Source organism: Carcharodon carcharias, chromosome 20 (assembly GCF_017639515.1).
Source record: "Carcharodon carcharias isolate sCarCar2 chromosome 20, sCarCar2.pri, whole genome shotgun sequence".
Lineage (NCBI taxonomy): Eukaryota > Metazoa > Chordata > Chondrichthyes > Lamniformes > Lamnidae > Carcharodon > Carcharodon carcharias.
The window spans coordinates 41,305,837-41,321,887 of NC_054486.1; the positions used below are offsets into that span (position 1 = coordinate 41,305,837).

The 16,051-nt window shown below is 40.0% G+C and overlaps 1 protein-coding gene across 4 annotated transcripts in view; it reads left to right on the top strand.

Annotated features, from left to right (window-relative positions):
* nubpl (nucleotide binding protein-like) overlaps window positions 1–14,052 on the top strand; it is a 70,822-nt gene extending 56,770 nt beyond the window's left edge. For all 4 annotated transcript variants that reach the window (XM_041213825.1, XM_041213826.1, XM_041213827.1 and 1 more), the window contains 3 exons: window positions 8,325–8,445; window positions 11,409–11,491; window positions 13,714–14,052. In XM_041213825.1, the coding sequence (XP_041069759.1) occupies window positions 8,325–8,445; window positions 11,409–11,491; window positions 13,714–13,776 (267 nt within the window). In that variant the 3' untranslated portion in view covers window positions 13,777–14,052. The remainder of the gene's footprint in view (window positions 1–8,324; window positions 8,446–11,408; window positions 11,492–13,713) is intronic.
* The last annotated feature ends 1,999 nt before the right edge of the window (window positions 14,053–16,051 follow it).

The window sequence follows — 16,051 nt, forward strand, 5'->3', positions numbered from 1 at the left end:
CCTTTTCTTCACTCATCAAAAATTTGGATTATGACCCTTTTTTTATAAAATCGATAAGACTATTGTATTCCTCACTGGTTACTTCAGTACGTACAAATAATATCCACTCTCAACTCTTTGACCTCCATCGAGGCACTAGATAGGGCTGTCCCATTTCCCTCTTACTTTTCGTTATTTCTATTGTGCCCCTGGCAATTTTATTGCAGACCTGTGGAGATATACAGGGTGTTACACAGGGCAGAGGCAAGCAGAAACTCTCCCTATATGCTGATGACCTGCTTCTTTACATTTCTGATCTGGTGTCATCCCTCCCACATATTTTCTTTATCATTGAGTGATTTGATCATATTTCAGGTTTTAAAATTAATTTGCAAAAGAATGAAATTTTTCCTATTAACTCCATTGCAGAGTTACCTTTTTTCTTCCTTCCCCTTCAAGGTTTCAGCAAGCAGTTTTAAATATTTAGGAACTTTAGTTACCTGGTCCTTTGAAGACCTTTTAAGCTCCACTCTGACCCTTTGCTGGAATGTACAATGCTGGACGTAGCACCTTGGCCTAGCTTACCCCTTTCTTTAGTTGGTCGAACAAATTCTGTAAAGATGAATATTTTGCCAAATTTCTATACTTATTTCAGAGCATTCCATTGTTTGTTCCCAAGTGTTTTTTTTGTTACAATAGACCAATTAATTTCTTCCTTTTATTTGGATTAAGAAAACATACAGAATTTGTAAAGTTTTTCTACAAAGTCCCAAGCATTTAGGTGGTTTGGCACTGCCAAACTTTAAGTTTTATTATTGGTCTGCTAATATTTGTAATATTTATTTTTGGTTTCATTCTGACTAAGCTGGTTGAGCGTGGGTGCAATTGGAGGCTGCCTTCTATCAATCCACTGCTCTGTTTTTCTCTTCCATTCCTTTCTCAACTCGTCACTTTTCTCTTCAAACCCTATGTTAGACAGTTACTTAAAATTTGGACCCAGTTCAGAACACACTTTGGGCTGCAATCTCTCTTTATACAACCTTATTAATGCAAACCATTTATTTCCGCCTTCATTAGGAGATTCTGCCTTTTCAGTCTGGCACATGAGATGCATCAAAACCCTTGCTAACTTATACATTGATAATATTTTTGTTTCTTTTGACTCTCTTTCTCTTGGAAATATGACCTGCCCACACATTGATTTCGCTATTTACAAATCAGAGATTTTGCACACAAAAAAAATTGCCCAGTTTCCTTTATTGCCCCCTAAATCACCGATAGATGTTAGAATTAAGTTCTTTTGTTAGGGGGTTCATTTCCAAATTATATTCTCTAATTTTTTCACAATACTGCCTTTCGTTTTCTACCTTAAAAACTCCTTGGGAGCAAGATTTTGACTCAGACTTATCAGAAGACAACTGGAAGTTTATTCTCTTTCGTGTACATTCGCCATCTGTATGTGCGAGACATGGGTTGCTACAATTTAAAATCTTGCATCGTATCCATCTATCCGAGGTGGAATTATCTAAGATTTATCCAAATTTTGATCCAACCTGTGATAAATGTCATTAGCCCCAGCCTCTCTAATTAATATGTACTGGTAGTGTCCTAAATTGGCTTTGTTTTGGACAAAAATTTTTAGATCACACTCTCATATTTTCATAGCAACATTAAATCCTCTCCTATTACAGTGCTCTTTGGAGTGGAACTAAATGTCATCCCTCTTATGAAAATTCAGACTGATGCCCATGCCTTTTCAACATTATAGGCTAGACATATTATTCTATTAAATTGGAATGTCTGCCCTGCCATCTTTTACTAATTGGATGCATGATCTTATGGGGAATCTTAAATTTGAGAAAATAAAGTACACCATGGATTTTATGTAGCTTGGCAACCATTCTTAGATTACTTTGAGGAACTACAGCTCTCTCCTTTCATACATCCTAATTAGAGAAAGTTATATGCATTATATCATGTGAAACTGTATATGACCCATGATTGTTGTTGATTTTCTTTCTTAATTTTTGGGGGGCTTGAAAGAGTTTTTTTTTTCCTCTCCTTCCTCCTCCTCTCTTCCTTTCTTTCTCTTTCTCTTCCAAATGTAAATGTATTGAAATATTGCAGTACTGTAAGCTTTTCTTTGGTATGGTTTCTTATTATGACTTCTATTTTTTTAGAAAATAAGGAATTGATTCTTAAAAAAAGCATGGTTAGAATGAGGAATTCTTTGCTACTAACACACAGATCACAGAATTGTTACAACACAGAGGGGGCCATTCAGCTCATTGTTTCTGTGCCGGCTCTCTGAATTAACAATGCACCTAGCGCCATTCACCCCCAACCCCCCACCCAACCTTCTCCCCATAACCCTGCACAGCCTTCCTTTTCAGCCAATAATCCAATTCCCTCTTGAATGCCTCAATTGAACCTGCCTCCAACACAATTTCACATTGCAGTTCTTAACCACTCATTTACCCTTAAGTTGCCATTGCTCCTTTTGCTAACTACCTTGAATTTGTGCACTCCTCTTGTTCTCGATCCTTCCACCAATGGGAATAGTTTATCCCGATCTTGTCTGTCCAGACTCCTCATGATTTTGAATCCCTCTATCAAATCTCCCCTAAACCTTCTCTTCTGTAAAGAAAAACGACTCAATTATCTAATCTATCTACATAATCGAAGTTCCTCATACCTAAGAACCATGAATCTTTTCTTCACTTCCTCTAATTCCTTCACATCTTTCGTGAAGTGTGGCAACCAGAACTGAATACACAACTCAACCGCGCAGCTATTATCGGTAATTGTGACCATGAAACTCTCATAGGTTTTCATAAAAACTCATCTGGTTCACTAATGTCCTTTAGGGAAAGAAACCTGTCATCCTAACCTGGCCTGGCCTACATGTGACAGCCATGTGGTTGAATCTTAACTACCCTCTGAAATGGCCAAGCAAGCCACTCAGTTCAAGGGCAAATAGGGATAGGCACAAATGCTGGCCTTGCCAGCCATGCTCACATCCCATAATAGAATGAAGAAAAAAAAGCTGAGGCTGAACCAGTGTTTTACACAACTTTAACATAACCTCCTTCTTGTACTTTGTAAAAGCAAATCCCAAACATCCCTTTAAAAGGGAATTAGATGCTAGCTTAAAAGAAGGATTGTAACACATTTGGAGCCAACATTTGCATGAAGATAAATTATTGGATAAAAAATTGGGCATACAGATATGTTTGGACAGTTGTAAACTTATCAGAACTTATCATTTAATAAAAGTTTTTTTCCCATTGATTTTCTTGTTTCCTTTCCTCTTGGAGGTGTTTATGCAGTGCATTTTCATGAGTGCTTGGCATCTTCTAGTACTTCATCTAAATGACCATTCCCCTTGTGTGAGCCCAGACAGTGACTGTTGGGAAGCAATCAGATATTGGTGATATTACGATCATCTCGATTCTGTATGCATGGGCACAGCAGCTGCTTGATAATCAACAGTTGGAACTTTTCTGACTCCTTTGTTCACCCTGTCTGTCTGAAGGACAGTGAGGCTTTTTGTATTTCACTCCATCCTCCACCTGTTTAACCGGCTCCTGGTAAGAGCAGTTACCTCAATAGACTAAACCAGGAACTTTTATGGTTTTTATAGCTGAATTACTTAGTACATAAGGAGACTTCTCATTTTGAAACATTGTGCTTACCCATTTGTCTTTTGGCAATAAGTTTGATGTCAGTGCACTCTCTGAAGGAAAATTGTACTTTGGCTGAAAACTGTGTCAAAAGGCTTCTTTATCTGATCAAAGCCCTTTGGTACTAAGATTAATGTAGTTAGAACAGGTTGCATTAAGGCTTAAAAATATTTTCTATCTCCTATGTAAATGTATACGGAATGTTAAAGTGATCCATATTTTCTGAGATATGGCTGGAGGCAAACATGGCAGTATTGTGGAGTGAGCAGCACTGTGGAATGTTCAAGTTTTTAGTGCCTGCAACACTGCAACACTTTGAAGCACACCTTTTTTTTAGAACACCAATCAGGCCCTTACGGCCTTAAATATAACTCACTTAGCGGCAGGATGATCTATTTGTAGTAAGCATGACATTGGACTTGCTGTATGGGAGATTTTGCTGCTGAATTTAGACCTTTATTTTGGTTTCATCATTATTGCAGAATGCAAGAATTTATCTTGTTATGAGCGTATCATATTCTGTACTAATTTGTTGCACACAGTAGAAAAAATAAACTGGCTTTCTGATATATATTTTAAAGACAACACAAAGGTAACTGGAAAACACAGCACTGATTTCCCCCACTCCATTGAGTTCTTGATTTCAGATACTAGCTGCTAGCAAATGTTATGCAAAGGCCAATTTTCTAAACTAACAGTAGATTGAATGGGGTGTGTCCACTAGTTTGATCTGTAAATTTTGAGAGCTGGTAAAGTGTGCTCATCATTCCACACTGATGCAGGTCTGTGGCTAGCAAAGCTATTTGCCAATTGATCTGTTTGAATAAGATTATTGCATTAATGTATGCAAAAATGAAAAATGGAATAACGTTTTAGTTTTAAAAATGGTAGATTGAGTGTTTGACTGAATAGGAGCTCTAGTCTCTTTATTATTTAAACTAGTTTCTTTGTGTGCTTTATTTATATGCTAACCATGTTGTTGGTCCTGATGCATTGAAGGTATGTATCCTTTTGTGTGGTGAGCAAGCATTCCATAATTCACCTGTTTGTTTTGCTGAACACGTGAACCTTTGATTTTAAAAAATTTGCACTAAACACTGTTTTCTTTACTTGAGCTTAACAAGTTAGTGATGGTGCTGTGGGATAGAATGATTTCTCTTTTAGGCACCCTGCATCATCATGGAACACGTTCTAGTCAATTTGACATGGTATTAGCATCATAAAATGCCCTTTTACTCTGCCACAGAACAGCATCCATTAATGCACCAGTTGTCAAGTGTTAACTTTGGTAGCACATTCACCTCAGTCAAAAGGTTGTCGGCTCAAGTCCCACTCCAAGACTTGAGCGCAAAAATCAAAGCTGACAATCCAGTGAAGTACTGAGAAGTGTTGCACTTAGAGGTGCTGTCTTTTGGATGAGATGTTAAACGGAGGCCTTGTCTGCCCCTTCTGACAGGTGTTTGTAAAAGATTCTAAGAAACTTTTTCCAAGAGCAAGGGTGTTATGCCAGTGTTCTACCTCAATCAGCAAAGCAGAAACTGATTATCTGGTCATTATCACATTGCTGCTTGTGGGTGCTTGCTATGTGCAAATTGGCTGAAAAGCTATTTGGGTTGTTCTGTGGTTGTGAAAGGTACTATGTAATTGCAAGTCTTTTTTATCATTTTGATACAATTTTGCCATTCATTCTCCAATAAGATGGCCAAATAGTTCCATATTAAAGATAATTTTGAGCTATGTGTTCATGCCCAGAGCAGTAATGTACATTTATATAGCGCATTAAGCTTTTTTTATAAAGGCATTCCAAACTGCTTCAGTGTGGAAATGTAAAGCATGCCAAGCTGCAAGGAAGAATTTAGGAAGTGAGTTTTTTTTTATTGTAGAGAGAGCTATAATAAGTGGTTTACGAGGAGATCAGGAGGTTAGGGCCAAGAGAACTTAACACTGTTGTGAGTTAGTCAGAATGAAATGCAATGGTGGTGGAGCTGCTGAGAGTGGAGTTAGGCAGTGAGAGGATTTTAAATTGAGAATTTTGTATTGGCAACTAAGACCGAGGTACGTTAGTGAGTAGAGTACTGGGTGAGGAGGATTTTCAGCGCAGGATGAGATGCAGGCTGTTGAATTTTTGACAAATTATCAAAATTTTTTATTCAAATCCTTGTAATCTAGCTTCTGCCCTGGTCATAGAACTGAGAGTCCTAGGCAAAAATCACAAATTGCACCCCTGGTGATTGTCACATTGACAAATTATCAAAATTCTTATAAAGGTTGGGAGGAAGGTTTGGGTGATGAGTCCAGAGTAGAGTTTCAAGGAGATATTTGCAGAATGTTAGCAAGTGGCCTTAGCCAGGGTGTTGAATTTGAAGCTCTGTTTTTGATTGAAAAGGATGCCAGGGTTTCACAGACTAAGCAGCTGGCTGGCAAGGGGGAATGGAGTTATTAGAGCAGTAGACTTCATAGTGTGGGCTGCTAACGATGGCTTTGGACTTCCTGAAGTTCAGTTGAAGGAACTTGTCAAATTTAACTTTATGGGAGAGTGACAGTCTTGACAGCTTGGCAGGAGTCTTGGGATCAGAAAATATGGTGGAGAGGTCAAATTGTGTACCATTAATGTATATGGTGAAGCTGACCCTATGCTTATGTATAATCTCACCAAGAAAACAGTGTGTGGTTGAGGAAGTATTCTAAGATTTTAAGTTTGGGAGTCACAGATTACCCACAAAAGGAGATTGAGCTCATATGTGACTTTAGAATATTTTACGAAGTAGTTTATTAAGAAGCAACCACTTAAGTATGTTGCAATAGCTAAATAGGAAAAGCATACAACCCATGACAAGTGCAAGTGAATGAATAGATGATGCCGATTTCTGCAGCTGGGAGGGCAATCTATTGCCTGTTCTGTTAGCAGCTGCCTTCACTTTATTTCTTTTTTCTCAAACTAACCCCAAGGTGTTTGGGAGCCCCTTCTCCTAGTCTTCCTCTGTCTGATCACTTCAAAAAAAACTGTCCAAAGTGATTTTGTTTCTGCTCGAGAGCCTGTTTTTAACCTTTTTCTCTGGGGTTACTTTTGAGCAGGGTTTACCTATGGGTTATGAGATCCAAATTTATCAGGAATGTCTGTGTTAGAAACTTGCTCTTGGCAGAGATAGTAGGCTTGTCCTGTGTGTTTAAGCCAGCAAGCTTTCTTATTAAGGCTTCTGTAATATCCAATACATTTCTTAAGATTTTAAGCAATTTCTTACACTAGTGGGGGGCCAAAGTAAGATCTTTGATTAGATTCTGGAGTATTGAAGAGGCTTGGCATTAAAGTTGCTGGAGATGCTCCAGCTACATTTGGATTATAGGAGTAAAAACCTTTCAAGAACATTCTTGTGACCTCAGAAAAGGAAGGTTGATAGGAGAGGGTGGCATGGTTGACTCCATAATGCTGCTAGGTGGGGGACAGGGATGGTGGTGATGTGTAGAGCTCAGGAATGGATAATATATCATTGTAACATTCACCAAGAATGCAATTTATGATTTTTTGCCCAGGACTGTCTGACCTGGGCAGAAGCTAGATTACAGGGATTTGAATAAAGAATTTTGATAGAAATGGGAATGGAAATGAGGGGCAACAACCCTTTCCAGTATAAAAGGTCTTGGAAAGCACTGTTCAAGATTGGGTAACTGTGGAGAGCGTGAATGGATTACAATTGAGCTTTGGGAGGGGATTGGGCAGAGGTGATCGTGGTTTTGTAAAGAAGGTCAGCACCTGAGGAGATAATCATTAACTAAGGCTGTTAGAATGGGATCCTGAAGAGTAAATTGGGCAGTTTGGCAGTCATGAAAGTGAATTGTATGTCCCCTGAAAGATGAGTGAAATAAAGTGAGGAGATGCTGCAGAATACCTGAGGACCAAGGCATGAGTGGATGAGGAACTTGCAGGGGGTGACCACAGAGAAATTGGCAGCAGTCGCTGCACAGGGATTCACAGTCTTGGAGGCCAAAAGAATCTGTGAGCTCTTTGCACATGAAATTGGATGTAAGAGCGGAGTTGGCAGGCAAAGGATTGAAACTATGGAAACTGAGCATGCATTGGGACTGAGATCATCTAAACTTGAGCCCTAACCTATGATAGAGGCTGGCAGGATTAGATATTAAGTAGCCTGTCGTTAGAGTCAGGTTATGGGAATACTTTTTTTTTGAAAATCTGGTTACTGTATGGATTTTTAAACGATTTATTTCCAACGTTTGTTCTTGATAGTAATATTCAATTTCTGTTAATGAGAGGAAATGGCTCTCCAGTAAAGAATACTGAGCTGGAATGTAACTGGAAAGCCATGAAGAAACATACTAATTATTTCCAAGTGGAATTGAAAACTGCAATAGATTCACATAGAAGTTTAAAAAAAACCTGCATCAACTATAAATAGTGATTTACTGTAATGAGTTGTCAAGTTAATCTAATACATAAACAATTTTTCCACAATCTCAATAATGATGACTAAAAGTGTAAACTCGGCTACAAATGAACAGTTTGTCTATTTCTAGCATCAAAATTCCATTGATAAATGTATAGAAGTTGGCAGCTGTGATTCAATTATCTTGTCTTTTTGTGCTTGAATTACATTTTTTCTTAATATGTTTCTATCTTCTATACTTAGCAGCTCTCTCTTTTGACAGGTTCTCGGTATTGTTCAAAACATGAGTGTCTTCCAGTGTCCCAAGTGCAAGTATGAGACTCACATCTTTGGGGCTGATGGAGCAAAGGCGTTGGCAACAAAACTTGGGCTAGATGTCCTAGGTAGAGATCAAAACTCAAGGGATTTTTATTAAGCTGACTGTATGCTGAAAATGATGTGCTGTTTTATATCTTTTTGCTGCAATGTAACTTTATTTTGCCTGCAGGTTAGGAGAGGCGGTGGCATAATGGTAATGCCATCAGACTAATGATCCAGGGGCTAAGGCTAATGCTCTGGGGACACTGGTTCGAATCCCACCATGGCAGCTGGTGGAATTTAAATTCAGTCAGTAAACCTGGAACTAAAAAGCTAGTCTCGGTAATAGTGGCCATGAAACTATTGTCAATTGTGATAAAAACTCATCTGTCCACTGATGTGGACTAATGTCCTTTAGGGAAAGAAATCTGCTGTCCTTACCTGGTCTGGCCTATGCATAACTCCAGACCCACAGCAATGTGGTTGATTCTTAAATGCCTAGCAAGCTTCTCAGTTGTATCAAACCACTATGAAGTACTCCTCCATGTTGAACACCACTTGGGTGAAGCACTGAGGGTGGCACAGGTACAGAATGTACTCTGGCTGGGGGACTTCAATGTCCGTTTCCAAGAGTGGTTCGGTAGCACCATTACTGACCAAGCTAGCCAAGTCCTAAAGGACGTCGTAGCTTCTAGATTGCGTCTGGGTCAGGTAGTGAGGAGAAAACCAACTTGACATTGTCTTCAACAATCTACCTGTCGCAGATGTGTCTATGCAAGACAGTATTGTTAAGAGGGACCACCCCACAGTCCTTGTGGAGACAAAGTCCTGTCTTCACAATGAGGATATCCTCCATTTTATTGTGTGGCACTACCACAGTGCTAAATGGGATAGATTTCAAATAGATCTAGCAACTCAAAACTGGGCAACCAGGAGATGCTGTGGGCCATTCAGCAGCAGCAGAATTGCATACAACCACAATCTATAACTTCATGTCCTGGCATATTCCCCACTCTACCATTATCATCAGGCCAGGGGATCAACCCTGACTCAATGAAGAGTGCAGGAGGGCATGCCAGGAGCAGCACCAGGCATACCTAAAAATGAGGTGTCAACCTGGTGAAGCTACAACACCGGACTACTTGCATGCCGAGCAGCGAAAGCTGCATGCAATAGACAGAGCTAAGTGATCCCACAACCAACAGATCAGATCTAAGCTGTGCAGCCCTGCCACACCCAATCATGAATGGTGGTGGACAATTAAACAACTAACTGGAGGAGGAGTCTTTACAATATCTCCATCTCCAGTGATGGGGGAGCCCAGCACATCAGTGTAAAAGACAAGGCTAAAGCATTTGCAACTATCTTCAGCCAGATGCGTGGAGTGAATGATTCATCTCGGCTTCCTTCAGAGGCCCCCAGCATTATAGATGCCAGCCTTCAGCCAATTGGATTCAGTCCATGTGATATCAAGAAATGGCTGAAAGCACCAGATACTACAAAGGCTATGGGCCCTGATAACATTCCAGCAATAATACTGAGGATTTGTGCCCCAGAATTTGCCGCCGCCCCTAGCCTAGCTCTTCTAATACAGCTACAACATGAGCATCTACCTGGCAATGTGGATAACTGCCCAGGTATGCCTTGTCCACAAAAAAATGGACAAATCCAACCTGGCTGATTACCAGTCTACCAATTACCTATCAGTCTACTCTCAATCATCAGCAAAATGATAGAAGGAGTCATCGACAGTGCTATCAAGCGGCACTGGCAAAGTTTGGGTTCCGCCAGGGCCACTCAGCTCCTAACCTCATTACAGCCTTTGTCCAAAAATGGACAAAATAACTGAGCTCAAGGGGTGAGATGAGAATGACTGCCCCTGACATCAAGTGGCATTTGCCTGAGTGTGTCATCAAGGAGCCCTAGCAAAATAGAAGTTAATGGGAATCAGGGGAAACTCTCCACTGGTTGGAGTCATATTTAGCACAAAGGAAGATGGTTGTGGTTGTTGGAAGTCAGTCGTCTCGTTCCTGAGACTGAGAGCCTGTCCTCAGCCCAAACATTTTCAGCTGCTTCATCAATGACCTTCCCTCCATCATAAGGTCAGAAGTGGGGATGTTTGCTGCTGATTGCAGAATGTTCAGCACCATTCGTGTCTCTTCTGGTACTAAAGTAGTGTGTGCCCATATGCAACAAGACTTGGACAACATTCAGGCTTGGGCTGATAAGTGGCAAGTAACATTCGTGCCATAAAAGTGCCAGGCAATGGCCATCTCCAACCAGAGAGAATCCAGCCATCTCCCCTTGACATTCAATGGCATTACCATTGCTGAATCCCCCACTATTAACATCTTGGGGGCTACCATTGACCAGAAATTGAACTGGACCAGCCGTATAAATACTGTGGCTCCAAGAGCAGGTCAGAGGCAGGAAATTCTGTGCAAAATCAATTCACGACCTGACTCCCCAAAGCACAAGTCAGGAATGTGATGGAGTACTCTCCACTTGTCTGGATGAGTGCAGTTCCAACAATACACAAGAAGTATGATACCATCCACGACAAAGCAGCCCATTTGACTGGCATCCCATCCACCATCTTCAACATCCACTCCCTACATTGCTGACGCACAGTTGCAGGAGTATGTACCATCTACAAGATGCACTGCAACTACTCACCAAGGCTCCTTTGACAGCACCTTACAAACCCACGACCTATACCACTTAGAAGGACAAGGGCAAATGCATGGGAACAATACCAGCTGCAAGTTCCCCTCCAAGCTGCACACCATCTTGACTTGGAACTATTGCCATTCCTTCACTGTTGGTGGATCAAAATCCTGGAACTCCATCCTTAATAGCACTGTGGGTGTACCTACGTCACATCGGTTGAAGAAGGCAGCTCACCATCACCTTCTTCTCAAGGACAATTAGGAATGGGTAATAAAAATGCTGGCGCAATGCCCACATCCCGTGAAAGAGTAAAGAAAAAGGTTTATTTTTGTAGCCAGACTGCAAAACTGGAAAAATCATTCTGATTTATCTTTTATAGGTGACATCCCATTACATTTAAATATAAGGGAAATGTCAGATAAAGGCCAACCAATTGTTGTATCTTATCCAGACAGTCCAGAGGTACGTTGTTTTGGTTTTGCTTCTTGACAAATGGCCGAACAGCTATAGTTTTTTCAGATTTTAATTCTTCCTTATCTAATAGATGCCAACAAATAACTCCGTACTCAATATAATGTCTGCATAGTATTTTTAAAGTATTCTAACATTGCACTAGCTGCCTAAACTTCAGAGGGAATATGTCAACTATTTAATACACTTCAATACATCCTTAAAAACTGAAAGCCAATGCAAAAAATATGGAATGTTTTAAGGAAATGTAGAAACAGCTGCAATCTTTTTAAGCTTTTGATAGGCTTTGAATGGTAATGATCTGTATTGTCCAGGAAGGCTCCAAATTGAATTTCTTCACTGAGTTAGTTCATCCCAGCCTGGTTAGAAGTTGGAGCACCTAAGTTGGCTTCTGTCCCTGAACTTCAAAAGTAGATCAGCCAGAATTGCTCGTCAGATGTATGGAATACACATGTTGTCTTTTTATGCTTGAATTGCAGTTTTTCATAAATGGTTTATTGAAAAACATGTTTTTGATGCCATTTAGTGATTGAATCAAATTCCTTTGGAAAATGTATGTGTGTCTCGTGAAGACAGGTTTATGATACTTCCTATGGTTAAATGGTCATCTGCCACTGAGTTCCCAACCTTTTCATGAATATAGTTACATGAGTAAGTTCCTTGATGTCTCTGAAACAGTATTTCACCAAGGTGTTGTTATGACTCACTGGGGATAGTATGCTGTAATATCAAGCTCACTGTTCCCTGAGCCGCAACAAATGTGAAAATTTTGACCAAACCATCAGAGTGCCCCAATTCTAGCTCACTGTTTAATTGAAGTTAGCAGAATACAAGCACTGGGTTTGTAAACTTAATAAATCACTGTTTATTAAACCCCTACACGCGCGCGCGCGCGCACACACGCACGCACACACGTTCAGTTCTCCCCTGTTGCAGGCTAGGAGCTGTACGCCCTGCACTGTTACCACACACAACCCTGGTCACCTGGTCAGGAACCAATTAAACTGCTGTCGTCAGGCAGCTCCCCTTAGTCCAGGACTTCTTTCCGGCACTATCCTGTTCTTTTATGGCACATTCTGTTCCAGGATAGTAACATTGTAGATATTCCTCATCCTGTTCCAGTGAACTTTCAACTGCAGCCATGGTGGTTCTTAAAGCCACAGTCCAACTTTAAAGCCACAGTACAAGAAAAATAAAAATAAGCTATTTACAGTGTCATTCCCATAAGGAGAGAAGGGATGAAAATTAGTTTCAATAATTGCTAAATGTTATAATGCAATGCCAAAGGAGAGAAAGAAGTGAATGCAGTATTCGTCTAGTAGCCAAGTAATGCAAGTTAAGTGGTTATGAGTATATAAGGACAACACTGCCCATTGGATAAAATCCTTATCCAGCAGGTACTTGATAAATGCCTGTTCATAACAAGGGCATGAATGGAAAACCTTTTTAAGAATCTAAAGTTAGGAACATCAAAAGAAGTGCTTTGAAGCCTCTTGAGGTAAAAGCCTTTGGGACATTTTTAATGTCTCAGATTTGGACTTGCTTGATCTTAAAGTTACATCTCTTTCAGTGCTCTGGGTAATGCAGTCTATCAAATTATTTCAATGAACGCTTGACCACAAACATGTCAAAGATTGATATCTTGGGGACTGAATTTTGGGACTATGTTTAGGTTAGCTATGTCTGAAGGATGCAGTTATACTTGGCATATAAATATAAGAAATTGGGTACAGTGTGTATGCTCCTGAGTTTGTGGTGACTGATGCATAGTGATTTAACTATACACCATCAGTTTCATTCCTCAGTGCAAAAATGCTTAGAATTCAACATTATATTAATTATGTCACTTGCAGAAACAAAGATAAGGATTGAATTTACTGTGTGGAACTGCAGGTGCAAGCATTTTATTCCACGTTACAGTAATACAGTTCTGTCTTTTACTGCATTTCCTGCATTACTATCTTTCTAACTGATAATTGACAAACTATTATCATAGAGAGTTAGTTTAAGGAATATTTCCCCAAAGCAGTAGTGTTTATCTGTAACTTGTAGCCCCACTAAAACTGTTCAGCCAAGAAACTGCCATTTAGTTCACCAGTTTATGATGTAAAATTTACATTTTATTTTTGCTGTCTAAAAAATGTATATGAATCCATAGTCAACATTTCCTAACTAGACCAGATACTTTTGTAGCTTTTCTGTTTGTATTACAGGCCAAGGCCTACCTGAGACTTACTGCAGAGGTGGTGAAAAGACTGCCAGCACCTCATGGGTGAGCAATGGGTAGTTCCAATCTACGGCATCCAAGTCTGTTTCCAGTTATATTTTGTCTCAAGTACGCAGTTTAAAGACTTGCTGTGAAGCAGAATATTTAGGTGGAACACGTGATGACTGCAGGAAATGTAGTAACATTCTGATCGTACACAGAAACACCTGATTTTATATTTGGCATCAAGAAGACTAACTGCTGTTTGTGATGAAGTGAGAAGTATTCACTGACTGAAGTTGAAATTGTTAATTATTGTACTGATAAATAAAAGGCAACCAAAATATACTGAGGGTGCAGTTTTGCAGTGATCAAATGCAAGTCATTGTTAAATATTTGCAATATTTTGTTTTCAGCTATCCAGAGTTGATCCAAGGAGGAGTAGGAAAAATCTGTTCATTCCACTAAACCTTCTATTGCTCCACTCAGCCAAACATCCAACTGTACTTTAATGCCTTTAATATTTTTGACACTACAAACCTGAGCTATTACATTTTTGCAAAGGCTTAATTGCTAAAAACTTTGAAAATACTTTTCATTAATAACATATGGTCCTTCAATCCTGATTTATTTCCTGGGTTCATCATCTTTATGCTGTTGAATAACTGAGATACTTAACATTTTTTTTATATGGATTTTAGTGCTTAAGTTTACTTTGTTGCTTATTCCCTTTACAATGTAGGTTGTTATTGTTGCTTTTCTCTGCGCCTTTTTTCCCAATGTATGTACGTCCCAGTGTTCTAGGGCACCTTTGCACTTTTAGATGCCACCAGTGCAAGGCAATACCCAAAACCGAGACCTTGCACCAATAAACAGTGCACATTTTAAAATAAAATTTCCAGTTCTAGCCCCACCATGTGCCAGGATGCTATCATGTCTACCATTCAGTATTTAGACTTTAGATGAAATACCCTGTGCCGAATTTGTACACATCGCCAGAAATAAGTGCTCGGTGTTTGCCAGCACATGGTTTCAATAATTTTACATTGAATATGTATTCATTTCAGTGTAATTGATATCTTTGTATTAGAATGTTGAGTAGAAATTATTAAATATATGAATATTTTTATTGTGTACAAGCTGCAAAAATTTCCTATTAAAATTGAACTGAGTCTGCAACATTTTTAAACCTGAGGATACTTGGAGGTAGGCGAGGGCGAGATGGCAGAAACGTCCCAGGTCAGTTGCAACAGAATTGAGAATAAGCTTAAGCTTATAAACTGTACAGTTGTTTTTCATTTGTCAGTTTAATTGACCAAAATCAAATAGTACCATAAAAGCAAAATACTGTGGATGCTAGAAATCTGAAACAAAAATTGCTGGAAAAACTCAGCAGGCCTGACAGCATCTGTGGAGAGAAAGACAGAGTTAACGTTTCGAGCCTGTATGACAACTCTTCAGAACCAAAGAGAAGTAAAAATGTGGCTAAATGTATACTGTTTAAGGAGGGTAGGACAGGTGAAGCTGGATAGTAGGCCAGCGATAGGGAGGGGGAGGGGAGGGGGGGGAAAGCGCAAAGGAGCGATTGCAAAAGATGTCATAAACAAAAGGTCGAAGGGGTGTTGATGGTGGTGATACTGGCTAAAGGAGGTGCTAATGGTGACGTTAAGAGTAGAAAGAATGAGCATGTGACAGATGGCCCTAATGGGGGTGGGGTGGGGGGAGGGGACGCTGTGCGAGATAAGATCGAAATAGGCCAAAAGGTGGGTATAAAACAATGAATGGAAATAAATTTTAAAAAATAATAGAAATAGGTGGGAAAAATATATAAAAATTTAAAAATAAATATTTGAAAAAAGGGATGAGGATGGAGGAGAGAGTTCATGATCTGATGTTGTTGAACTCAATGTTAAGTCCGGAAGGCTGTAAAGTGCCTAATCCGAAGATGAGGTGGTGTTCCTCCTGTTTGGGTTGAGCTTCACTGGAACATTGCAGCAGGCCAAGGACGGAAATGTGGACATGAGAGCAGGATGGTGTGTTGAAATGGCAAGCGGCTAGAAGGTCCGGGTCATGCTTGTGGACAGACTGAAGGTGTTCTGCAAAGCAGTCACCCAGTCTGCGTTTGGTCTCCCCAATGTAGAGGAAACCGCATTGGGAGCAGCGAATGCAGTAGACCAAATTGAGGGTAATGCAAGTGAAACGCTGCTTCACCTGAAAGGAGTGGTTGGGCCCTTGGAGGGTGAGGAGGGGGAAGTAAAGGGGCAGGTGTTGCACCTTCTATGATTGCATAGGAAGGTGCCATAGGAGGGGCTTGGGGTGATGGAGGAGTGGACCAGGGTGTCCTG